Here is a 25,683-nt window from a genome sequence, read left to right as displayed (position 1 = left end):
TTCTGAGGAATTGCCAAAACACTTTTCAAAGTGGATGAAGTCTACTTTGTGAGATATTAATATAGCCACTCCATCTATGGGAATTCTTTTTTCCATTTATTTCCTTTCAATCTGTGTTGAGTGTGCCAACAGCATATTTGGGCCCTTCCTTTTCATTACTTTTTTTAAACTATATCTGCTTTTTACCTGGAGTTTTATCGCGTAAATTTCCGTTGCTGTTCCGCATAGGCATCCCAGCTTGCCTTCTGTTTCTCTTCAGCTCTCTTCTCCCTTTTCCACTTTATTTTGGATTATTTGACTCCTTTTAAAACTCCATTTTATCTGCTTTTAGCTATATTTCTTTCCATTCTCTTGAGTGGTGGCTCTGAGATTATAGTATACATGCTTACCTGTTTACATCCACTCAGAATTCATACTGCACACGTCACATAAAGCATAAAAACTTCACAGCGTTAGAGATGTATCTGCCTCAATCCTGCGACAACTGCCCCACATACTTCTACCCACATTAGAAACCCCACGGAACAGTATCATTTCTGCCTGAAACAGTCGTGTCTGTTTAATAAGGATAAAATAATCTTCCATATTTTGCCCAGGTATTTATCATTTCTGATATCTTCACGCCTTTAAAGATTCAGCATCATTTTCCTCCAGCTTAGAGAACATGCTTAGCTTTGTAGTGCAAGCCTGCTGGCAACATCTTCTCTTGGTTCTGATTTACTTACAAAGGTCTTTATTTTGCCCCCATTCTTTATATTTTCAAGCGGTTACAGAATTCTAGGTTGACAGTTATTTTTTCGCAGCTTTAAAACGTTGTCCCAGGCTCTTGTCTCTGTCGTTTCCGACGTGAGGTCCACACAGTTCCCGTGTGACTAACGTGTCCGCCTCCGCCGGCTTTAATGAGATTTCGGGTTATCTTTGGCTTTCAGCAGGTTGACTGTGACGTGCCCAGGCCTGAGTTTCTTTGTATTTGTCCTGTTTGGGGATCGCTGGGCTCCTCGAATCTGCACGTTAATGTCCTCACCCAGTTGAGGAACGTTTCAGCCATCGCTTTTTCTCTTTCTCCCTCTTCTAGGACTCTTGACTTTGTCCCCTCCGGGCCTCTGATTTTCATCATCTTAGACCTTCTGATGTTGTCCACAAGTCCTTAACACTGTGTTCGCTTTTGAAACTCTCCTCTCTGTTCACGTTGGATAAATTCTATCTCCGTATTGAAGTCACTCTTTTCTCTGGCATGTCCGTTCTGCTGGTAAGCCCATTCAGTGCGTTTCTGCAGATTCCCTGGTGCTCAGATGGTAAAGAATCTGCCTGCAATTTGGGGGACCCGGGCTCAACTCCTGGGTCAGGAAGATCCCCTCGAGAAGGACATGGCAACCCACTCTGGTATTCTTGCCTGGAAAATTCCATGGGTGGAGGAGTCTGGCAGGCTATGGTCCAGGGAGTCATAAAAAGTCGGACATGACTGAGCGACTTCACTTTTCACTTTAGTGTGTTTTTAAATTTCAGATACTGTGGTTTTTTCAGCTCTAACATTTCTTTTTTCTTTGGTGAAATTTCCTAGTTTTCATGCATTAAGAGTGTATTTTCCTTTATCTGAGTATTGTTGTAATAGCTGCTTTAAAACCCCTGTCTAATAAATCCAACGCTGTTGCCATCTAAGTCTGTATTATATCCCATATATAATATTATATCCCGTATTATGGCAACTCTGGATTTTGCTACATTTCTCACATGAGTGCCGATGTTTTAGTTTTAGTTGATAATTACCTTGGTTAGATTCAAGTTGGAAACTGGCTCGGCTCCGGTGGCGGCAGCTCAAATACCATTCAGGTGTTTTAGCCTCATCTGCAAGGCCCTCTGCACACACAGTTCAGATGTCAACTGGAGACTTGGGAGAAGTTTACACAGAGAACATGGAGCCACCTCTTCTCTGGCTCTCTCCTCTCTGGGACTCTCCCCTCACTTTAACAGCCGTGGACACGAAGGGCTGCGTCCTCTGATTTCTCAAACCAGAGAGGCTGCTCTTCCTAACAGAGCCTCAGGTGACTTACACCACACCGCCTCCATGGTCCAAAGCTTGCGACTTTCTGCTTCCACTCAAAACCTGCCCACCTGTGTTCATGCTCCAGGGCTTTCAGGGAACTGTCTCTGTTGGTTTGGGTTTGAGGATGAGGGGACTGTATTCTGTCCAGACTTTATGAGCTTACTTTTACCGCATCCTCCAACCTCAAATTTCATACCCCAGGCAAACTACTGTCTAACTGTATAGTTAAAGCCATTTTCAAATAGACGATGTCTCAAAAAAAATCATCTCCCAAACTTCTTTTATTTCAGAAATACTAGAGAATGTCCTCTACCAAAAAATGAGGTTCTGAATCAAATACATATACATACATGGGGTCCAGGATTCAGAAGACCCAAGACAGGGCAGAATCAGGAATCCTGAGGGTGACAGATGGGGGCCCAGGCCAAGTGCACACGGAAGCCACACTGTTAAAGAAGTCTGCGGGAGTGGTTTCCTCAAGGCGGCAGACTTCACACCCGATGTCCCGGGTCCTGAAAAGAGATTTATGTAATTAAGGGAGTGTTTGGATGTGAATTACTGTCAAGCACACAGAAAATTAAACCAGTATAAAGACACCAGGAAATCATCTCACTCCAGGGAAAACAAAACGCACTGGAAAAGACGAAGCGATAGCAGCATGCTGCGCGGTTCACCGATGAACAGACCTCACGTTGTCCTTCAGCCCCTAACTTGTGTCTGACGCTTTTGCGACCCTGCAGACCGTAGCCCGCCAGGTTCCTCTGTTCATGGGGTTTCCCAGGCAAGTATACTGCAGTGGAGTTGCCATTTCCTCCTCCAGGGGACCTTCCCAGCCCAGAGATCGAACCCTCATCTCCTACATTGGCAAGCACGTTACTTTACCAGTGAGCCACCTGGGAAGCTAATTAATAGTCATGATGTAAGCGCTTCATGTTGACTGGTTAAAACTACCTTGTAACCGTCACCAGAGGGCAGAAGTCCTGGGGAAGTGGGGGAATGAAAAGTTCTCCACGGAGGGTGACTTTGACCTCCCAGAGGACAAGGCATTCTTGGTTGTCACAGCTGGTGGAGTTGGGGGCAGGGGGTGGAATTGCTGGATCTCGTGGACACAATGCAAGGAGGCCACTAAACACCCTTCAGTGCCCACCCGAACAAAGAATTAATTGGTCCACAACTGCAGTAGTGCCACAGCTGAGAGAGCAGAGCTAAGTCATCGTTTTCAGTGGCAGCGTGTCAGCAGATGATATTGAAAGCATCAAGGAGGAGCAATGTAAGCCTGGTCAGAGCTGCAGTGATGGACGCAGAAAGAATTGGCTCAAGGCTTTGGTGAGAGGTGGGGCGGGGTGGTGGGGTCCTGTTGGCTTTGTAACAAAAGCCTTACAGAAGTCTGCCTCTAAACCATGTACACGTACAAGCTGGATACTTAAGTGGAGGAAGAAGAGTGACTTAGAGAGATGCACACGTGTGGAGAGGCAGGCAGACGTTTCCTGAACCTGGGTGGTGGCCGGGCTGGTGGCGCTGCCTCTGCAAGATGTGACTCCATCAGTCGCACCGTCTTGTATGTGAGAACTGCGTACGAGGAGAATGGTGTGCTTCTTACCAGTTAGCGAGATCTGTGATTGCGAGGAGCTTCGCTCTGCTCCAAGGCTGGAGGATCTGGTGTAGCCTGTGAATGTGGCGGGTGGTGAAGGCGCACGCCTCCTGGTGGCAGCATGCCAGAATTGCAAGCTTGGTGTGGTTTCATTTCTCGTTAACATTTTCCAGGGTCAGTGCAGTTCAGGATGGGCTTCGCCGGTGGCTTAAGTGGCGAGGAATCTGCCTGCAATGCACGAGACCCAGGTCCAATCCCTGGGCTGGGATGCCAGCCCGGACAACTGAGGAAACAGCAAGCACTTAACCCACTCATCCCGTCACCACATGAGCAATTTGCGGCTCTGAGGATGGTGGCTGGCTCCGAAGTCCCGTTCTGGCTGAACTGAAGCTTCAGCTGGTTTGAGGCCGGGAAACCGAAGCCCTCCTGTCCCTCCGCAGTGGGAGGCTGGAGCGGCCTGTTCCCATCCTGCCTGATGGGCCCGGGCTTGCCGATTCCAGGTTGAGCTGTTGGCACCGGTGCCTCTGCCTGCTCAGAGGAGGGCTGTGCGCTTGCATCACGGCACAACCTCCTGGCCCTGTGTGCTGTTGGTGTTAGCGCGCTCGACTGAACACCCGCCACCGACCCACAGAGGCCCCCAGCCCACCCACAGCTCTGACCTCGGTGCGTTTCTAGCTTTTCCGCCAGACTCTATCCAAAGCTTACTGCCTCGCAAACCCGGGTGAGAGCTTAAGTTGGGTGGGGTTGCGGAGAGACGGAAGGGGAGAGGAAAGTGTGGGTGGGCTCTGCGGTGGGGGCTGCGAGAAGCCGGTCCTCCCGTCACACCGCCCTTGGCGGGTCCTTGAGGCCCACCCCGAGGCTGCCCTGACTCAGCATGGACAGCAGGCGGTGGTCCCGCCCCTGACCCACACCCGCTGCACACAGGGCCTCTGGCGGGCAGCTCCCGGTCCCGCACTTCCCGCGTCCTCACGGAACCTCTTGCAGGGGCCCCAGCCCTGACCCTGGTCTCCCTGTCGCTCCCACCTCCCTTGGGGGCCCTGCTGCCCACGTGGCCAGCCCAGGCTCTGCCCTCTCTGCTTCCGCTCTCGGCCCCACGCCACCGCCCATCCGGAGCAGCGGGTCCTCCTGGAATGCGGACCAGCCACGTCACTCTCACACCCGAAGCCTCGCCTTCTCAGCCACCTCTCCAGGCCCCGCTGGGTGGGCCTTGGGCGTTCCCTCTGCACGCTCCCCGCCTGGTTCGCCCGGCTCTGTGCCCCCCGCCGTCTTGCCAGCCGCACTAGGCCGCTGTCCACAACCCTCTCCATGCTGCCCCCCATGATGCCTTCACCCAGGAGCCTGCCCCCTCTTGCCCAGCCCTCTTCCCCGGGGGGCGCTCCATGTAGCTGAGAGGACTCTGTTCGCTGGCTCACGTGCTGTTCGACTCCCCCGTTAAAATGTAAGCCCCCAGCAGGTGGGGACGGACCGTCCGCACAGACTTCCCCATCCCTCCTTCCTGGGTTTAGTGGCCGTCGAGCAAGAGTGAGGGTTGGAATGAATCTGGAGCCTGTGGGGGGAGACGCAGACGGGACACAGGGCTGAGCGGGATTCTGGGCCCATGTCCCGGCGTCTGCAGTCCCACCGAGGCGGGCCGTGTGCTTCCGCCCAGGGAAGCCTGGGGACAGCGGTCTCCTCTCCCAGTCAAACCCTCCGTCACCCTCTCCTTCCCCTGAGCTTCCTCCTGAGATCATCTGGTTTCCTAGTCACCCTGAGAAAACCGGTGAGAAACAGTGACTGGGAGTCCCCCTGCAAAGAGATGGCAGTCGCCCCCCTCGGCCCCCCAGAGGGAGGCTGCACCCCCAGGGCAGGGGAGAGGGGCCGGCTGTCCGTGGGCCCGTCCAGGCCTGAAGGGGCCCCCGGGGAGCCGGGGTTGAGCAGGGCGAGCTGGCCTGGAAGAGGCCCGCTTGTGTCCTGGGCGTCAGGGCCGGGCATCTAGGGCGCCTGTTGCGTCTGCGAAGATGCACCACGCTGGTGAACCTGCGACTGACCGTGTTTGAGGAATCCACAGCCGGCCGAGAAGTGCAGCAAGACGGGGCCGGGGTGCCGCGCGCTGCTCATTCCTTGATCACCTGGGCAGTGCTCAGAGTGGCCACAGGCCTCACCCTCCATGCCCAGCGCTCACACCCGGAGCTGTGGGGGAGGGGACTGCAGGGGGCAGGGCCCACCTGGGCAGCGTGTCGGTGCCGGGGGCGTGAGGGAGGGAGCCAGGCTGGAGGCGTGGAGCCTGAACCCTGGAGATCAGGGGAGGTAGCTCGGGGAGCTCGGCCCCCGCTCTGGGCCGGGTCCGCCTTCCTCTCGGTGGTGGGCTCGGGAGAGGAGGAGGGTGGTGGGCACAGGGGCCTGCAGCCCGGCTGAGCCCTCGAGGTGCCCAGTGCGGGGGCCTCAGGCCCCACCAGCCCACCGGACGTCACTGGGTCCTGTCTACCTTCGTGCCGCGAGCGCCAGCCCAGTAGGGACGGGTGGGAGTCAGAGGGCAAGAACAGGCTGTGACTGCACCAGGAGCTCCCGGCCGAGGGCCCGCATGGACGGCGTGTCGGCCGAGGTCCTGGTGACCCTAGCGTCAGGGTCCTGGGAGTGGTTGTCCCTCCCGTGAGCGGAGGGACCCATCGGCCTTAGCACTTCGCCAGCCAAACTGTCTGTCTTTTCTGGCCTCTAGACCAGAGAGGAGGAAGGAGGGAGCGCCCGGAGGGAACAGGGGTGTCCGGGCGAGGGACGAGGCGGCCACGTGTCGCGTTCCCTCCTGACCGTGCACGTGGAAGGCCCGCCGGGCAGGGAGCCTGCGCTGGGCTTTGGCACGAAGCTGGCCGCCCAGCAGCTGCTCCTGGGTCTGCCCAGGTGGACACCTCCGAGGCTCAGGCCACTCAGGAGGCGGTCCTGTCCCCCCGCCCCTGGCAGCTGCGGGGACATTCACTCCCGGGAAGCAGCCCTGGCCGGCGCCTGGCTGGAGGCCCGGCCTCACCCTCCCGGTTTCCCCGAGGACCCACCTCGCTCCCACAGGGCCCGCCCACGTGTGACCCCGCCAGCTGGGTGCCGTGTTCCCCCGAGCTCACCACCCGCCTCCTCTCCCCGCAGGTGAACAATGAGAACGTCGTCAAGGTCGGCCACCGGCAGGTGGTAACCATGATCCGCCAGGGCGGGAACCACTTGATCCTCAAGGTGGTCACGGTCACCAGGAGTCTGGACCCAGATGACACCGCCCGGAAGAAAGGTGCCCGCCCCCAGCCCCCAGCCCCCAGCCTGCCCGGCCCCCCGCCCCAGCCCCCAGCCTGCCCGAGGGACGAGGGGCCATCTCCCTGCCTCCTGTGCTCAGGCACCCATAGGACGTCCAGTCGCTCGCCCTCTGCGGGGCTCCCGGTCCCCCGCTGAGAGCAGGAAACCCGTGGGAAAGGGCGCCAGGCTGTGCTCAGCAGACAGACGGGGGCCTGGGGCTCCAGCTCCAGACTCTTGCATCGGCCCCGGCAGCAGCTCAGGGCCTGGGCCAGGGGGAGGCAGAGGTCCGAGGGCCCACCCCGCCTCCCCAAGAGCAGTCACAGCTGGGGGAGACCAGGCCTGAGTGAGGCCTGCAGAGGGGCGCCAGGAGCAGGCCAGACGCACCCCCTTAGAAAGGAGGCTGGAGACGCATGTGAGAACTTCCAGCGCTTCCCGTGACCATTGCCGGCTCCCCGCCCCGGGGGCGAGGCCCCGCCTGAGCCTCCCCAGCAGGTCAAGGGCCTCCTGACCGTCCTGGAAGGGTGCGCGAGGGCAGCGTCCCGGCCCGGCTCTCACCTCCATCTCCCCTGCCCGCCCCCAGCTCCTCCGCCTCCGAAGCGCGCTCCGACCACGGCCCTCACCCTTCGATCCAAGTCCATGACCTCGGAGCTGGAGGAGCTCGGTGAGTGCCGGCTCCCACCTGCCCCGGCCCAGCACCCGGCGCGCCCGCAGGCTGGCCTCGCAGAGCCCCAGCCTGTGCATGCCCCCCGCTTGCCCGCTTGCCCCTCTCCCGGCCCCAGCGCCCGGGAGGCTGTCAGGAAGCCTCCCTGAGCGCGGGTCTCCCGCGCTGGTCCCCTGCGTCCCTCCTGGGCTCTGGGGAGCTTCGCCGTTGGGCCTCCTCTCTCTTGGTTCGTCTAACATTGTTGTGTTTTGAATTTTTGGGCCTCTCACTAGTGGATAAAGGTAAGCAGACCCCTGCGGTCTAGGGTGCCCGTGAGATCTTTCCTCTCACGTGTGGCTTGGTCCAGAAGGCCGTGGCCCTAGCTGAGGGTGGGCACAGATGGCAGTGGGCTGGCGGGCTGCAGGCCAGGGCACGGGGCTTGCTGGGGCCTTCTTGAGAGGACCGCAAGAGACAGAGGGCTGTGGCCGCTGGGCCCTGGGGCGTGGCCTGTGGAGGGCGCGCAGAGCCATGTGGGCTCCGGGCCTGGCGGCCGTGAGGCTCGTGACAAGGATGCCACCCGGCGCTGGTGGGCTGCTATCCTGGGCAGTTTCTGTGGCTCAGGGACACGTCCTCCAGGGGGCTGCTCTGCCCACACAGGAGCGGCCAGCAGGCTGATGGCTCGCTTGGCTGAGAGGGCTCGGTGGGCAGGGGAGAAGCGTAGCATCTGTGACTCGGCGCAGGGCAGGTTCCAGGGGCACGAAACCAGCTCTGGGCCCCAGAGGCGGTCCCTGCAGGCCCAGCCCGTCCAGGGGGCGGAGTCTGAGCACCCTCGCTGGTCTGGGACTCTCTGGGCGCTCCGATCGGGTCCCGGCCTTAAGGGGGAGACCTTTGGGCCCTTCTGTCCGGAAGGACACAGCGGCCTCTCCCCCTTTGCGGCTCCTCTGACGGGGTCTCCCGGGGCCCGGGCCAGCCCCTGTGCGCGCCCCTCGCCCGTTGCCGCATGCTGGGGCTACACCTGCAGCTGGGTCGAAGTCCTAAGTCTTTTAGAAAGTGGCAGCCTTGCCGCGGGGCCTCCCACCCCTCATCCAGGGCCCCCTTCCTCCAGCCCTTTCTGGACCACACCTTGTCTGTCCAAACAAGACTCCAGAAACCACCCCCCTGCACCCAGGCCTGGCCCAGCCCCCCGAGAGGGGCAGCAGTGTGACTGTCCACGGGAGCTTCCCTAAAGCTGGGTGGCGTTTACCACGAGGGCTCCCCCAGGAGGACCCAGGCAGGTCACCTCTCGGGGGGGCTCCAGCTGCGTCAGCCCAGGGCTGAGGGTCCTTCCTGAGAGCCACCTCGGCGCATGACACCCACCATGGCAGGGGGGACAGGGGCTGTAAGAGGAGAACCCCTTGTTCCCCGCGGACAGGGCAGGTCCCCAGGTCCCAGGAGAGCAGACTGCACCCCCTCGCCCGCCTGCATCTGCCTTGGACCGCAGGGCCCCCATGGTGGGATGGGGGGTCATCAGGTCCCCAGCGAGGGAGCCCAACCCGGGCCCCAGGAAGCACTGCCCCCCGCCCCCGCCACCCTGGGACTCACACTGCCCTTTCTGTTTGCAAGCCTCCGTCCGGAAGAAGAAGGGTAAGGGGCGAGCCCACCCCCCGTGGCCCTCACTCGGTGTCCAGACTGTGTTGTGACCTGTGCTGTCTTCTCCTTGCTCGGGGTCCTCCAGGGGCGCCCAGCCCGGGACGCGTCCCGTCTCAGTGTGATGTCTGCCCCGCCCCTCCCCGTCTGTGGTCGCCCGGCGTGTCTGCGTCTCCCTGAGTCGTGTCCACATCATCGACGTGTCCACCATCATCCAGAGGGGCCTGTCTGGGTCAGGGCTGGGGGGCCTTCCCGCGAGCGGGTGGTCAGGGTGTGGGCCAGCAGGGCCCCTGGCAAGCGGATCGCTGATGGTCCTTTGCTGTGAGCAGGGACCGCCGCCCTCTAACTCCCTGAAACCCCTGCCCTCCGGGAAGCCCGCTCTCCATGGGCAGGAAGACTGCCCTGGAACTGGCAGGCCACACCGCTCCCCGCCCCCGGCTGGCGGTGGCTCCACAGGGGACCCGGCCTCCGCTCTGTGAGCAGCCCCCCCGCCCCCGGCAGCCAGGCCCCCGAGGACGTGCCTGTCCCCAGCCGTCCCCACGGGCAGGGCGCTTCTCATCTGATCGCTGGAGACTTAGAGGTGCAGAGGAGGGAGGGGAACTGTCGCAGGCCACAAAGACACGACGCAGCACGCGAAACGCTGAGATGGGGGCGGGGGCGGTCCTTGGAGTCCGGCGGGACCGCCTCTGGGGTCTCCGGTCCGGGAGTACCAGGGCGCACCTCTCTCACCCACAGTCTCCCGAGGCAGGCCGACCCCGACAGCCTCTCTCTGCAGCGGTCCTGGGCCTCCACCCCCCCACCCCGCTTGGAAATTCCCCGTGGGCTTTCCAGGCTCCGTCGTCCTCTTGACTGTAGGGCGGGTGCCCAGAGAATGGGAAGTTCCCTGGGGTCACCTTACCCTCTGAACCCACTTCCGGCCAAGGCCAAGGCCAAGCCCAGCCAGCATGAACCGCTGTGTCTGCCCACCGCGCCTTCCAGAAGCGGCCCCACACTTGGGCCGCGGGGTCCCCATGGCCATCATTGGGCTGGTGGGGAGGGCTGCCGCCAAGAGGAGCAGCTCAGACTCAGGCTGGCCGGCCTCGGGGGCACGTGCGGCCTGCCCCCACCCACCCCAGGGGCCCAGCAGCCACACACCCTGGACTGCAACGGCGACAGAAGTCGTGTCCTGGCGCTCAAGGACAGACACGTGTCCCGCGTGGCCTGCCTGGGCCGGGGCAGGGTCACACAGAGGACAGGCAGGACTCCTGGAGGAGGGGGCCCACCTTCCTTGCAGAGTGGAGAAAGTTGGATGTGAATTTGAACTTGACCTTAGATGCCCCCATTCAGTCCTTGAGGAATTTCCCGAGGACCTGCTCTGTCCACAGAGGTTGTCTTCCTGGCCACTGCGGGGGAGCCAGGGCCACCGTGAGGGCCACACGGGGCCAGGGGGGCTCCAAGCAGAAGCCAGACCAGAGGGGAGGGGCCTGCTTTACCGCTGCCTCTGGGCCGGGGAGGGTCAGAGCGCCCCGCCCCAGCCCTGGCACACCCGCACGGCCTCTCCTGGGAAGATTAAAGAGATGGGCGGCTGGCCAACAGCTGCCGCTTCACCAGGAGCGACTTGTCTGTGCCATCTGGTGCCATCGATGCTTAGCTTCCTCGGAAACTGCCGTGGAGGAAACCCTGAGAGTGTACCCCCTCACCCCAAGACAGGGCGAGGCTGGCCCCGCCCCCCCTCCCCCCAAGGGCCCGGCAGGACCCCCTGTTCAAGGTCACAAGGAGGGACAGGCTTCCTGGAGGTCCCCGAGATTAGGATGCATTTTGTGAAACGACCGTCTGAAATGCTCCAGGATCTGAGAGTCCGAATCTCAGCCGTGCCAGGCATTTCCGGAGCAGCTGGGGGCACCCTCCTGATGGTCATGAGGAGCGGGGCTGCTGGATCCAGCCCGGAACATGGCCCTGGACAGATGGGGGCCCAGGGATGGGGGGGCGTCTGCAGTGGGTGGACGCCCTGTTTCCCCCGGGGGAGACTAGGCCTCCGGTGCTCAGTGTCAGCCTGGCCTCAGCTTCCCCTCCTTGCCCCAACTTGGGGGAGGTCATTCCATTCCTTGATTCGACGCCTCCCTCCTACAGACCAAGCCAGTGACGTCTCCTGAACGACCTGGGGCTTCCCCAGCAGGAGAGCTCGGGCACACGGGCGACTCAGCCTGTGCTTGGGGAGTGCTCGTGGGTGGGGGCTCCGGGGTCAGGCAGGAGCTCTGGTCCCCGAGAGAGACGGGGTGCCTGCAGCCTGCCCCCCCATGCCTGACATCCGCCCCCTCCTCCCAGCAAGTGTGCAGCCTGCCGTCGGTGGGCACCACGCCATGTGTTTGCTTAGAAAATTAAAATACAGGGTCACTTCCAGGGTGTTTGCATCAGCTTACTCCTAGATTGTTTCTGAAGACTTGACAGTTTTCCAGCCTGTCGGCAGGGTGGCCTTTGGCCTCAGAGTGCTTCACTGTAAGCCCGCAGGGCCTGGGCTGACTAATCTCAGCACCGACAGAAACCCAATCCCAGGCTTGCATAAACGAAGAAGAATAATCCTCGTGAGCCTGGAAGCAGGAACAAAAGCCCGGTCTTACAGTGTTCCTGAAAAGCCTTCGTGGGCCGGTAAACAAGCCCTGCACTGCGGGGGCTGAGCCGGCTTGAGACGAGGCCTGGAGGGGACCCGGGCCCCTGGGGGACATAACCTGGGCCTAACCTCTGCATCTGAATGGAAGAAACCACGCTAACCACCCTCAGTAGGAAACAGAATAACAGCCCCCAACACAACCCCGCAGAACAAGGCGCTCTCCTGTGTCCCGGTGCCAAAGACTGTGAAGGTGTCGTGGAGACTAGAGGGCCAGGGTTGCACGAAGGCCGGGACCGTCCACGTCAGGGTCACCGCGGCTCCAGGGGTGCGCCTCCAGATACGCCCCAAGACCACCCATCCGGACGTGGTGTGGTGAGCGGGGTGCTGGCTTCTCAATCAGCCTGACCAGGCAGGCCGTTCCAACGGCACACCCGGATTTCCACTGTCAGCCAGGGCTCTGCAAGCTCCCCGCTGGTCCTGGAGTTCCAGCGGCACGAAAGGCATCAGCTCCTCATTTTCGGGGTGCAGGGTGGGGACAGTCCCCCCTATAACTGGGCTCTTGTTAAGATGAGAAACGGAATGAAGGCTCCTCAAAGTCCCACCAGGGTCGCCTTTGCCTCCCCTGCACACACCCACCGTCGAGGGGTTTTGGGAGTGCCTGCCACACGCCTGGGGCCCCAAGACCACGGTGTTCCGCCGGCTCCGTCCAGGCCTGCTTCCTGGCTTCCACTCCAGCCTGCTCAGTGGGGTGGACTGGCCCAGTGAGCTGGGCAAACCCCAGAAGTGGACTCGCGGGGCCCCACTAGGGACAGGAGGTCTCGAAGACCCAGCTGTGTAACTGTCTATGTCAGGAGCCCCTTCCCGCCCTCATGGGAGGCCCTGCAGGCTACAGCCACTCAGCCTTGCCCTAACTCAGGGGCATCCCCTCCCCCGGGGGAAGGGCAGCCTGCCCGAGCTGCACGGGCTGAAGCTGAGGCTGGGCCCAAGAAGGCGGCCAGACCCCTGGACGGATGTCCCCACGTGGGAGCTGCCCCTGACACACCGCCATCCCTGGAGAAAGAGCCACACCCCAGCGGAAACAAGGCCAGCGGCCAGCGTGAGGGGCCTGGATTCCAGGGACGGCCGGAGGGGCAGGAGGTGGGGGAGAGCCGCACAGCAACACGGGAAAGCCCCACCCGAAGAGAAGCCCAGCCCAGGCTCCCTTCGCGGCAGAGGCGCACTGCTGGGATGGGGTGGGCGCAGGGGCGCACGAGGCAGGAGGGTTCCCAGCCCTGGGAATGCCGGCAGGGAAGAGCGCGGTGACCACAGCTGGGGGTCCCCACCGGACACAGATGCTTCCGACCAGCTCCTAAAAGGCGAACACTTACTGGGTCTCGTGCATCCACAGGGAAAAGCCTGGGAGAGCTGCGGGTCCCAGAGTGAGGAGGATCGGGGGGGGGTTCCCCCCCATGCTGCTGCCATCTGAACCCCTCTGCCTTTCTGGGCCAGGCACGCTGGCACTGTGCGACCCTGGCCCTGGTCCAGGATGGGGTCCTGAGAAGCCAGCATCCTGCCCGTTGGCGGTGGGCAGGCCCTGGCGGGCCCCTCTTGTTGGGGATCTGGGGGAACTTTTCCAGGGGCTGCGCTCCTCCTGGGCGGCCCCTGCTAAAGGCAGCTGCTTCAGTGTCTTGGACTGGGCACCAGGGTGCCAGTCCTGTGACTCACGCTGGCCTCACAGCTTGGGGTCTGCCAAGAGCCCAGAAGCCTGAGCCTTTCTGACAGCATGAGCTTCGTGGGAAGTCACAGGACCCCAGGAGGGGTTGGGGTTCAGCTCGGAGAAGACCTCAGGCTATGGACAGAACGCTCTGGGGCTGCGAGGAGAGTGTGGTGCCTCACGGGGTCCCACCAGGCCCTCCTCACCCTGGCTTCCCACTCCCCAGGGGTGCCTCCCATCGCAGCAAACCAGGGTCCCCTTCCAGACGCTGGTGCTTGAATGCAGTCGCTGGGTTTCCCCCCCCCCACAAAAAAGTTTAAATTTACATTTTCAAATAATTTCTTAAGCTGTAAGCATCACTGATAACTGACCCTCGGCTTGCTTATTCACAAGCAACTAAGGTCTACTTTCTGGGGTGAGGGGGGCCCCCCACACACAGCAAAGCCCAGACTTCCACTGGCTCCTGAGTGGCGGCTGCCTCCGCTCCCCAGCCCCGCCCCTGCCTACACCCACGCTGCCTAGTCGCCTCCATCCTTGGGTGCTGGGTCCTGAGACCCTAGCAGCTGCATTTACAGGGGAGCCGCACCGCTGAGCTGTTAGAAAGAGATTCACAACATTGACTTAGCTCCCACCTCCCAGAATGAACAGCTCTAGTGTGAAGAAGGCAATGCCCTCGAGTCGCAGGGCCTTGGAGGCTGCGTTGCTGTTGGGGGGTTTCCTCTCCCTCCTGTCCACATGCGGGGCGGGGGGCTGGGGCCTGTCGGTGTCCGTGCTTGCGGCTGAAGCGTGCGTGCACCGTGCCACTTGCACGAGAAAAGCTTTCTTCACACGCAGAAGGCACGTGGGCACTTTTCTCACAGCCCCCTGCCCCACTGTGACGCCTGTCCTGACGGTCCTGCTCCCGTTGCAGATAAACCCGAGGAGATCGTCCCGGCCTCCAAGCCATCCCGGGCTGCCGAGAGCGTGGCGCTGGAGTCCAGGGTGGCCACCATCAAGCAGCGGCCCACCAGCCGGTGCTTCCCCTCCGTCTCGGACGTGAACGTGAGTGGTCATCCCCTGCCCCGGCGTCCACACCCGGAGCCCTGATCTGAGCGCGCAGGCGAGCACCCCAGTGCGGGGCAGACCGCAGCAGAGGACGGACCTCTCACCGTGGACCCGCTCCCTTGGCACTGAGGGTCCTCCCACAGGACACATGGAGCAAAGCCAGCCTCCGGGTGGAAGACGCCCAGCCCCACCCTCCTGGCAAGCTGAGTCCCAGCACGCACGGGGGCCCCTGCCTCTCCGAGGTCTCAGGCCCCCGAGTCCCAGGGGCCGACTCCCGCCTGGGCAGTGGCGGAGACAACCGCGGCCGCCAGCGCCAGCCGAACCCAGGAGGCTGCTGCTCTCAGGTCCCAGACACGCCCCTCTGCACCTCAGCTTCGAACCTGCGGCCAGAGCTGAGCACTGTCCGTGACACTTAAGTATTTTCTCTGACTCCGCTTCAGACTGACTCACTCTGTTTAACCTTGCCTTTTCTTAATAATGCCGAACCGGCACACCTCAGATGGCAAAGAATCTGCCTGCATTGCCAGAGACCTGGGTTTGATCCCTGGGTTGGGAAAATTCCCTGGAGAAGGGAAGGGCAATCCACTCCAGTATTCTTGCCTGGAGAATCCCATGGACAGAGGAGCCTGGCGGGCTACAGTCCAGGGGGTTGCAGACAGCGGACACAACTGAGCAAGTGACACTTGCGCTTTCTTTCACCTTTCTTAATAATACCCATGAGTGTCGTTAATTTGATGTGCCGGTTTTCTGTAATACACGTTAATGGTAACAGGATGTTCACGCTGCCCCCCCATCTCAGGCACTCCGGGGGCGACTGCCCTTCGTGGTAGCCCCACACCCACCCTGTCCCAGAGATTCCAAGCCCAGCACCCGGCAACAGAGCAGACCCGGCCGGGCGGAGGTCCGGAGCCGGGTGAGGCGGGGTTTCAGAGGAGCAGACCCCCTTAAAGCGTGCGCCCGGGTGGCCTTTGGGCTCTAATCCATCTGACCCTGAGCCACCCTCCAATGCCTCTGGGTGGGGGCCGGCCAGCAACCTCGGCTTTGCAGTCCAGAAGTGGCAGGTGGTGTGGGGGCCAGCCAGGGGGTCTGCTCCCAGCGCAAATGAGGCGCATGCCAGGATCTTCCCGGGCCGGGGAGTAGGGCAGCACCTCCGCAGGTCCCACACACTCGCTCGCTCTGCACCGTGCTTGGTGGGCCCTCCACCGCAGCCGCTGCCATCTGCCGCCCTCAGAGGCAGACGTGGCCGGGGTCCGATGCCCACCACCCAGCACCGGATGCGCTTTCCTCCAGGACACCCATCCTGGCCCTTCTCGCTCAGTCGACGTCAGGCAGATCTTGGTTCCACCGAGCAGGGTCCACCAGGGTTTTGAGGGCAAGGAGGGCCCCTTTCTGAGTCCTGGACGCTCGGGTGCTCCCAGGAGAGCTGGGGGGAGCCAGGGGGCAGGGCTCCATGTCTGCTGGCTGCGGGGGGCTGGTCCCCCGTGTCTCACTCGGCTCTCCGGTTTGCAGTCCGTGTACGAACGCCAGGGCATCGCCGTGATGACGCCCACCGTCCCCGGGAGCCCGAAGGGCCCCTTCCTGGGCCTCCCTCGAGGTACGATGCGAAGGCAGAAGTCAATAGGTAAGCAGAACAGCCACGCCCACAGAGGTGGCCCTGGGCCCTCGGCGGGGCCCCTCAGTGACCCCACGCCTGCCCACTGGAGGGCACCCCAGGGAGCCCCTGACCCTCTGAAACTTCCCTCCCCTCTGGAGTCCAAACCCAAGGTGACTTCCGACCTCACAAGCCCAGTATCCGTGATGATACCAACATGGGGCGGTCCACAGTCCAGGGTGGGTGGCAGTGGGCAGGCGAGGTTCAGGGGTCCCCTCACCCCCACCCCACGTGGTGAGTGACCGGCAGGGTGGGCCCACACCCCTATGAACGGCCACCGTCGCGTTCGGGGGTGCACTCAGCAGACACGCTACGTGGGGTGGCTGAGCCGGCTTCTCGCTCCCTGAGGGGACAGTACCGTGGCGGGCGGGGACTGCTGCCTTCTCGTTGACATCACATGCTTCCTACTGACTCGGTTCCGAGCGAGGTCAACACGACCCCTAAAGCCAGCCCCTCTGACAGTCCAGCCCGGCCTCTGCCTCGTGAATTCCCAGAGGCCCTGCAGACACTGGGCGTTCGGCCCCGCCGCGTGTCCAGCACTGGGGCTGCGGCCAGCGGCGCTGTGGCCAGTTGGAGGGGGACCGCGGCAGGCAGGACCTGAGTGGTGAGGGACGGCGGAGGTGGCGTCTGCGGGTCCTCAGGCTCCCCTGCCCCTGAGGGGCTCGGGGCGCACACGCCATCTCCGGCCCTGGCTCTCGAACTGGTCAATAACAATCCATTTCCTCCTGTCAGACAGCAGAATCTTTCTATCAGGTTAGTGAACCTTGTGGTTTGGAGTCTGTCACGTGAATGTAACGGTTTCCTCCATAAGGTGTATTCGTAAATCACTCCTTGTGAGGTGCACGGGGCCACGGGCTGCATCCCTGCCGTGCCGGGAAGCCCTCCCATGGAGAGCCGTGCAAGATTTGGGAATACCCTTATCGAGCAGAAGTTTTCTTTGGGATAAGCTTTCGGAGTCTGTCCTAGGAGCTTTTTTGATTTGAAGTTCTCTGTTCTGTTACCGCTTTGAAAACCCTGCATGGCCCCCCCACGGGATCCGCGTTACCTGCCGTCTGTCCGCATCTGTGTCCTGCTTCCCGGGTCCAGAGTGCGTCCTGTTGATGTTTTTTATATCTTGAACTGTCAGAAGGAACCTGGAAGCCCACCTAAAGGGCACACCAGAGCTCTGGGCCCCAATGCGGCCATCTCCCTCCCCCGTGGGTCCCCAGGACCCTCTCACCCAGCCCCACAGGCTTCATTGGGTCCAGTCATCCAGTCAGACCGTGGTGAGTGGGGACCATGGTGAATTGCCAGGCCCATCAGCCCAGCCCAGAGGGTCTCAGGACCCAGAGGGGCTGTGTTCGCTCGGGATGCTACTCCTGGGGTCCTGGTTAGAGTGTCGGGGCCACCCAGCCATCCTCCTGGCGGCCCAGGAGCTCCGGGACCCTTGGGGGGCCCAGATAAGTCAGGCAACAAAACGGGCCCTTGTTGAGCGGACGAGGCCGCCCCAGGGCCTGCACCCCCGCAGGGTGTCGGTGCTATGATGCCCCCGGGCAGCAGCCCCTTCCACCTCCCTCAGCCAGTACAGCAGCTGGTGTGCCCTTTGTCTCGCTTCCCACGGGCAGCTCCACAGCCTTAGTCCTAAACCCCAGAATGCCCCCCGGGCACCCTGGCCAGGTCTGAAGGAATAGAAGCCCCTGATCTCGGCTGTCCCGCCCCCCCCCCCCCACACACACACATACACATACACGCACACACACATGCATACGTGCAGTCCCGAGGAACGGGGCACCCTCACCGCCCCGGATCACACCGCTGCCCTGGGGACCTTGGAGGGCCACGCCCGGGGAGGCGGGCGGCCCCATGCCCACATCCTCCTCCCTGAGGTCTGTGGACAGGAAGGCCGGGGAGCTCCTCCTGGCCTCCAGCCGCTTCTCCCAGGTTGCAGACGGCCCCAGAGAGACAGACAGAACCCGCCGCAGACAGGAGGGCTCAATAGCACGCACTCTGGGCCTCCCGGTGCCTCTCCATTTTTTGGCTCGGCACGGGCCGCGTGACCTCTTGACGTTGTGGCTTGCGTGCTGTGTTCCGTGAACCGGTGTGCATCGTGATTCCTTGTGAGTTTGGAGGAGACTTAGCGTGTCACACCGCCCTCGGAGCGTCGCGGGCAGTGTGTCCTCTCCGTGATGTAAGTCTAAACCTGTCTTCTGCTTGCAGGGATAACGGAGGAGGAGCGCCAGTTTCTGGCCCCGCCCATGCTCAAGTTCACCAGAAGCCTGTCCATGCCGGACACCTCCGAGGACATCCCGCCTCCGCCGCAGTCGGTGCCCCCGTCGCCGCCGCCACCTTCCCCCACCGCCTACAACTGCCCCAAGTCCCCGACTCCGCGAGTCTACGGGACGATCAAGCCCGCCTTCACCCAGAACCCCGCCGCCAAGGTGGCCCCGGCCGCCCGCTCCGACACGGTGGCCACCATGGTGCGGGAGAAGGGGCTCTACCACCGGCGGGAGGTCGACCGCTACTCGCTGGACTCCGAGGACCTCTACAGTCGCGGCGCCGGGCCCCAGGCCAACTTCCGTGGCAAGCGGGGCCAGATGCCCGAGAACCCGTACTCCGAGGTGGGGAAGATCGCCAGCAAAGCCGTGTACGTGCCGGCGAAGCCCGCGCGGCGGAAGGGTATGCTGGTGAAGCAGTCCAACGTGGAGGACAGCCCCGAGAAGACGTGCTCCATCCCCATCCCCACCATCATCGTCAAGGAGCCCTCCACCAGCAGCAGCGGCAAGAGCAGCCAGGGCAGCAGCGTGGAGACCGACCCGCAGGCCCCGGAGCAGCCTGGCCAGCTGCGGCCGGACGACAGTCTGACCGTCAGCAGCCCCTTCGCCGCCGCCATCGCCGGGGCCGTCCGCGACCGCGAGAAGCGGCTAGAGGCCCGGAGGAACTCCCCGGCCTTCCTGTCCACGGACCTGGGGGACGAGGACGTGGGCCTCGGGCCGCCCGCCCCCCGCGCGCGCCCCTCCAAGTTCCCCGAGGAGGGCGGCTTCGGCGAGGAGGACGGCGGGGAGCCGCTGTCGTCACCGGCGCCCCGGGAGCCCGAGAACCACTTTGCGGGTGCGGGCGAGGCTGGAGCTCAGGGTGAGGCTGGCAGGCTGCCGAACGCCCCGGGCCAGGCCAAGGCGCCCGAGGGCAGCCCCGTGGCGCCCCCCCGGAGCGGCAGCGCGGCGGGCCCCGAGAACTACGTGCACCCGCTCACCGGGCGGCTGCTGGACCCCAGCTCCCCGCTGGCTCTGGCGCTGTCAGCGAGGGACCGGGCCCTGAAGGAGTCCCAGCAGGGCCCCAAAGGGGAGGCCCCCAAGGCCGACCTCAACAAGCCTCTCTACATCGACACCAAAATGCGGCCCAGTGGGGAAGCGGGCTTCCCTCCGGTCGGCAGGCAGGGCGGGCGGGGGCCGCTGCGGCGGCAGGAGACGGAGAACAAGTACGAGGCCGACCCGGGCAAGGACCGCAGGGACGACAAGAAGGGCGTGCTCGTCAACATCCTGGACGCGTCCCAGCAGAAGTCAGCCGGGCTGCTGATGGTCCACACGGTGGACGCGGCCAGGCCGGAGGACTTCCTGCAGGAAGAGGACGAGAAAGCCGACCCGGAAACGCAGCCAGACCATCCGCCATCCGAGGCGCCCGAAGGCGCCCCCGACACCGAAGGTGCTTTCCCGACCCCCGCGGGCCCCGAGCCCACCGCCGCCGCGCCCGGCAGGACCATCGTAGCGGCGGGCTCCGTGGAGGAGGCGGTGATCCTGCCCTTCCGCATCCCTCCCCCGCCTCTGGCGTCCGTGGACCTGGATGAGGATTTTATTTTCACAGAGCCATTGCCTCCTCCCCTGGAATTTGCCAATAGTTTTGATATCCCCGATGACCGGGTTGCTTCTGTCCCCGCTCTCTCAGACCTGGTCAAGCAGAAAAAAAATGACACCTCCCAGCCCCCATCCTTGAACTCCAGCCAGCCAACCAACTCTGCAGACAGTAAGAAGCCGGCTAGTCTCTCAAACTGTCTGCCCACCTCATTCCTGCCGCCCCCTGAAAGCTTTGACGCCGTCACGGACTCCGGGATCGAGGAGGTGGACAGCCGCAGCAGCAGCGACCACCACCTCGAGACGACCAGCACCATCTCCACGGTGTCCAGCATCTCCACCCTGTCCTCCGAGGGCGGGGAGAACGCGGACACCTGTACAGTCTATGCAGACGGGCAAGCCTTTATGGTTGACAAACCCCCAGTACCTCCCAAGCCAAAAATGAAGCCCATAATCCACAAAGGCAACACCCTCTACCACGACGCGCTGCTGGAGGAGGACGTGGACAGCTTCGTGATCCCCCCACCCGCACCTCCGCCGCCGCCTGGCGGGGCCCAGCCTGGCCCCACGAAGGCCATCCAGCCAAGGACCTCCAGGTTGTGGGGGGACGTCTCGGAGGTCAAAAGTCCGATTCTCTCAGGCCCAAAGGCGAACGTGATTAGTGAGTTAAACTCAATCCTGCAGCAAATGAACCGAGAGAAATCGGCAAAGCCAGGGGAAGGACTGGACCCGACGCCGGGAACCAAGCCCGCCGGCCTCGCCCCCAGGTAAGTGCCCGCGAAGGGCGTCCCTCGTCCGGCGCTGACCAGGACGTGGCCCGGGGAGCAGAGGCACTCCCGAAGCGGATCCAGGTGGGCACGCCCAGAGCCGGCCGTGTCTGCCTCCTTTCTCCCGGCCTGGACTCTGGTGCCACGGACCCCCACGCAGAGATGGGCCGTGAGACCCGGCCACACGAACCGTCCCCGCCGTGGCTTCCAGGGAGGAGCCCCGCTCTCTCGTCCCCCCATCCTCCAGAACCCTGAAGGGGCCATTCTGGAACCCACCCAGGAGGTTTCAGGGGAGCGGGCGCGCTAGCCAGGGGGCACATGGGCAGCATGCGATCAAGGGTGTGTCAGGGTCTCTGATCCCCTCCCCCCGTCACTACCTGGTCTGAGCTGGGGAGGGGTCGGTTCTGGACCCGCTGCCCCAAGTGAAGACCCCAGAGCCCACCCTGAGCAGGGCATGCGTCGTGGGAGAAGAGCGTGCAGTCACGCTCACGTGGGCGCTCAGTGTCGGGCAGAGTGTGAGGTCCCGCCTTCTTGGAACGGGGGACACACACAGGGCCCTAGTCCCAGACCCAAGCCCCGGGGCTCTGCCAGGCCCCCACTCGAGCCCACGCCTCCCACCCTCAATCTCTGCGCTCGGTTTCCCTCGCCCGAAACACACACCACTTCCCGGGTCCCCCAGGCAGCGTTCTCCTGTTCTCCCGCGGGTCTTTACTCCCGGGTTTCACTGTTGCCACTAACGAGGTCGTTCTCCATACGCCTACTGGGCAAGGCATTTGATTCGAACACCCAAGTCCATCCATCAGTAATCCTGCAGGACAGTGGGGTCCTGAGAGCCGTGACTTCCCAACTCTCTTTCGATGTGGGTCAACCAAGTCACACGGCTGGTTCACAGTCCTCCTCGGAGCGCTAACAGGCCAGCATCCACAGAGAGAAGCATACCAACCAGCGCCGTTTTCAAGGGGGCCCTCATCGTAACTGTGGCGTTCAGAGTCCTTCCAGGCTCCCCGATTCTGAGAGACGCGTGGATACATGCATGCGTTACACACTTGAGGGGCACAAGGACATGTGGAACGGCGCCAGTCTTAGTTGCTAGGTTATGTGAAAATACAACAATCAAGATGCTTTATCTGTGTTTCACATTTGACAAAACCCTTGGATGTGGGTGAATAATGTTTCTAACAGCTGCTGGGGAGCAGGTGGTAGTAACACGTTTCTCGGAAGGGGCAATGGAGATGCAGAGAGGCAGGCAGCCTGTCCAAGGGCACGGGCAGCAGCGGACAGAGCCGGGCCAGGCCGAGGGCTTCTGACCAGCGCGTCCGTCACAGTGACATCCGCGATATGGAAGATGTGGAAGTCATCTCCTCTGGGCGGCATGGGGGGCAGCGTGCTCCGGAGGCAGGGCCCTCTCTCTCAGACTGTGGGCCTCCCTCACCCCTCTCCTGGCTGGGTGAGCTGCTCGGGACTCATGCATAGGGGTCTCAGCAGCAGGCATCCCTGGGGTTGGCCTGGGTGGGAGAGGCCTCAGAGCAGAGGTCAGCTGGTAGAGTCCTGATGGACTTGAAGGGTTCAGGCCCTGCCTCTGATCGACCCCACAGTCTTTTCTATTACTTATAACCCAGTGCACACGGCCCGAGCAGTCACTGACATCTATGCACTCCCAGCTGCAGGGCCCCAGGCGGCACAGACCCAGAGGTGGGGCCTGAACACGTTCCCGGGGTGCGGACAGGAGAACCGGGGTTAGAGGGTGGAGTGCTTGACCACGAGCCCTCAGCCGGAAGGCACAGTAGCAGACCTCCAGGCCGCGGAGCTGCCTCGGGGTTCCACTTCTCCGCTCTCCTGGAGCCGTGGGTCAGCCTGGAAGGAGGGTCACCCAGCAGAACACCCGCAGGCCCATTTACCAGGGCAGGGCTCTCCTGAGGCCTCTGGAGCCCCTCGAGTCCAGTCTTCTGTGCTTATCTGGAGACAGACCCTGCAGGGCGGTCCCCAGGTGTCTCCGCACACGGCCCCCCGCCCCCGGGGCAGCAGCCCCTCCCTGCTCACTGCCAAGGGCTGCAGTGAGTGGGCCCAGGAAACTGAGGCCTGGGCTTCAGCCAGCCAGGCACCAGAGCCCGGGACCTTCCCAGCCAGGGCGCACCTGCCTGGATGTCTCAGCCCTACTTTTAAGTGCATCTAAAAATTAAGAGCTGTGTGCGGCCCTGGGCAAAATGAGGCACAAAATTAGATGAAGAGAATTCCTAGTGAAGGAAGAGAAACGACCTTTTCTAGGGAAAGCTGAAAACCCGCCACGCTATTTGAAGTGATGGACGAGCAGAGGTGCACATTCCCGTAGAAACGGCCTGAGCACCCCAGGGCCACCCCCGGGCGTCTGACCGCTGCGAGGGCAGGGACCAGGAGCAGATTTGCCCCACTTTCACCCGTGGTTCCTCCTTCGCTCCCGCTGCTGCAGCCCAGGCCCAGGTTGGGGAGAAGACGCTGAGCACCCAGGCCCTTGCTCGCTGGGGTCCAAGTCGAGCCTGAGCCCTGAGTTTCTGCTGCTGTGATGAGTCCCCAGAAATCAGAGGCGACATGGGCTCTGTCACCGTCTTGATTGCAGACACGCTGGTGGGAGGACGAAGAGGACTGTCCCGCTGCCCATTTATCCCACACAGCCGCGGCTTCTCCCCAGGCCTTGTCCGGAAGCACCCCCTCACCCTGGGGGGGCATGCAGGGCTGGAGACAGGGCTTCTCCGGCTGCCCAGGCTGAGTTCCCCAGGAAGGATCTCATCTCTAGATAGAGCGTCCACCAAGATCGAAGTAAAGCTCTGCTCAGGCCGGTGCCGCCTCTGGGCAAGTCAGCTGCCCTCCAGCTCAGCACCGGCCCCCCTTCCAAGGAACGCCCAAGCACCGCCGACACCCCAAGAATGACCTCCCTGCCTGGGCGGCCTGCTCTTGGAACCCTTTGGTACCCCAGACACATGGGCAGCACCCCTCACTTCAGGACACAGGCCGAGTTCCTCCAAGTCACAGAGCTGAGAAGCCAGAGGGACACTCACCTTTGGCCCCGGAGCCACAGCCCAGCCCCGTGACCTCCCAAGGGGCTGTCTGCAGGTCCACAGTCAAGGCGGCCTGGGCCCCCGGGAGCTGATCACCCCGTGTATGCCAGGCACTGTGCCGGGCCCCAGGACTCCTCGCTGAACAAGGAAACATCCACGGTCTCTGCCCCTTTGAAGAGCTACATTCCCGAGGGGAAGCAGGTATGAAATAAGAAGACAAACCCAAAGTGCACAGCACGAACTACAGAGGGACGAAGATGTCCTAACGAATCATGACCATGGGCAGGGTGGAAGGAAGTGCCGTTTGAACCACCTGAGAGACAGCCGGGCGAAAACCCGGGAGCAGAGCATCCAGGCGCTGGGACCAGCAAGCACGAAGCCGGGGGGCCAGAAGGTGTTCCCCACCCGGAAGAAACTGGCCAGAGCAGAGGGAGGGGCTGCGAGGACGGTCTCGAGCATCTCGCAAGCCGAGGCAGAGGGCTGTGTCTGAGTGGTGGCAGCCCTCGAGGACTTAAGCAAAGGCTTGGCATGACCTGACTTGCGTTTCATGAAGCTTACCCAGCAGCTGTTTGGTCAGCGGGTCACGGTGACGCAGGGAAACCCAGGAGCAGACCCGTGTGCGGTCCCGGGGTCTCTGCTCTGGAGACAGACCCCAGGTAGATGGGAGTTTGACACATGCGCTTTGACCTAAAACAGAGCCCCTTGAGCCAGAAGACCATCCTTTTTTTTAAAGCAAGACAGCTCTGCTTTGTCCACCCTCCCACGGGGAGTGGGAGGTCAGTGTGGGTTTGACTTTCGTTCTCTGGCCGTTGGGAGGAGGATCAGAGCCGCGAGTGGATGATTGCAGGAGACCCCACTGGCTTCCATCCAGGGGGTGCGGCATTGGTCGACCCTCCAGGAGCCCCTCTGGATCCCCTCACTCTCCTGGGTACTTCGGAGGAACCCGGGACGGGCCTTCACCTCCTGGAGGCGCCGACGGAGCTCCAGGTCCCCCGGGGCAGGCGGGGCTCAGACTGCCTGTCGGTGCAGCACGGCCCAGTCCCCAGGGGCGCCCGCGCTGAGCACCCACACCCACGCCTGGCCCGGCGGGCACCTCCAGCTCCTCGCTGGGCTCTCGGAAGTATCATCCTGAGAGCCTCTTGGTTTTAAAATAAATCAATTTGGGTTGTTAAAAAATTATCTCTGCCCAGCTGGTCCCAGAGCACAGACTTCGGAATGACTCGATAATGGAAGCCGCTTAATGGCACTTTCATCACGGCGGCGCCGTCACGGAGGTTTTATCATTTCATGGCAGCAATTGAAATGTTGAGGGAGTGTCAATGACTGGAATCATGGGTAATTAGGTGAACGCGCGCCGCTGTGTTCCCTCGTACAAGGTACGTAGAGAGGCTGTTCTGGTCCGACTGCAGCAGCTTAGCCTTCAAGGGCCATCCGCAATCCAGCCTGGACACCAGGACCCCTCAGCCAACATGTGTCGGGGGTTGGCCACTGCCCCCTGAAGACCGGGTGCATTCTCAACCTGCTCGGGTGTGTCGGACGGGCTGCTGAACCCGAGGCGGCCTCGCAGCCCCCACGTCCAGCTCCGCCTGCCGGCCTGGCCAAGTCACATAACTTCCTGACCTGGTCTGCCAGCTGCCCACATCACATCCCCCACCCCGGTTCACTCCACAGTTCTCAGCTGGACCCCCATGTGCAGCAGGCCCAGGACGCAGAGCCGCCGGGGCCCTTACGGTCACCTTCCCAGTCTTTTTAGCGCCCAACCTTTAGAAACGTTACAAAGACGGAACTTAGACCAGTTTGGAAATCAGCGCCGTTTCACACACATGACAGGGATGCATCACAAACTCGACGGCGACGACACAGGACGTAGGGGCCGGCGGGGCGGGCTGGGGAGTCTCTGCGGAGAGGGCTCAGAACTCCGAGGCCACCTCGCTG

At 62.2% G+C, this 25,683-nt stretch overlaps 1 protein-coding gene across 8 annotated transcripts in view; it reads left to right on the top strand.

The window, feature by feature from the left end:
• SHANK2 (SH3 and multiple ankyrin repeat domains 2) overlaps positions 1–25,683 on the top strand; it is a 550,522-nt gene that overhangs the window by 516,660 nt on the left and 8,179 nt on the right. For all 8 annotated transcript variants that reach the window (XM_065937982.1, XM_065937978.1, XM_065937980.1 and 5 more), the window contains 5 exons: positions 6,747–6,882; positions 7,465–7,545; positions 14,341–14,471; positions 15,984–16,095; positions 18,322–20,716. In XM_065937982.1, coding sequence (XP_065794054.1) covers positions 6,747–6,882; positions 7,465–7,545; positions 14,341–14,471; positions 15,984–16,095; positions 18,322–20,716 — 2,855 coding nt within the window. The remainder of the gene's footprint in view (positions 1–6,746; positions 6,883–7,464; positions 7,546–14,340; positions 14,472–15,983; positions 16,096–18,321; positions 20,717–25,683) is intronic.

This window comes from Muntiacus reevesi, chromosome 5, assembly GCF_963930625.1.
Source record: "Muntiacus reevesi chromosome 5, mMunRee1.1, whole genome shotgun sequence".
NCBI lineage: Eukaryota > Metazoa > Chordata > Mammalia > Artiodactyla > Cervidae > Muntiacus > Muntiacus reevesi.
The sequence above is the reverse complement of the archived record's forward strand: the minus strand, read 5'-3'. Positions and strand labels throughout refer to the sequence as shown.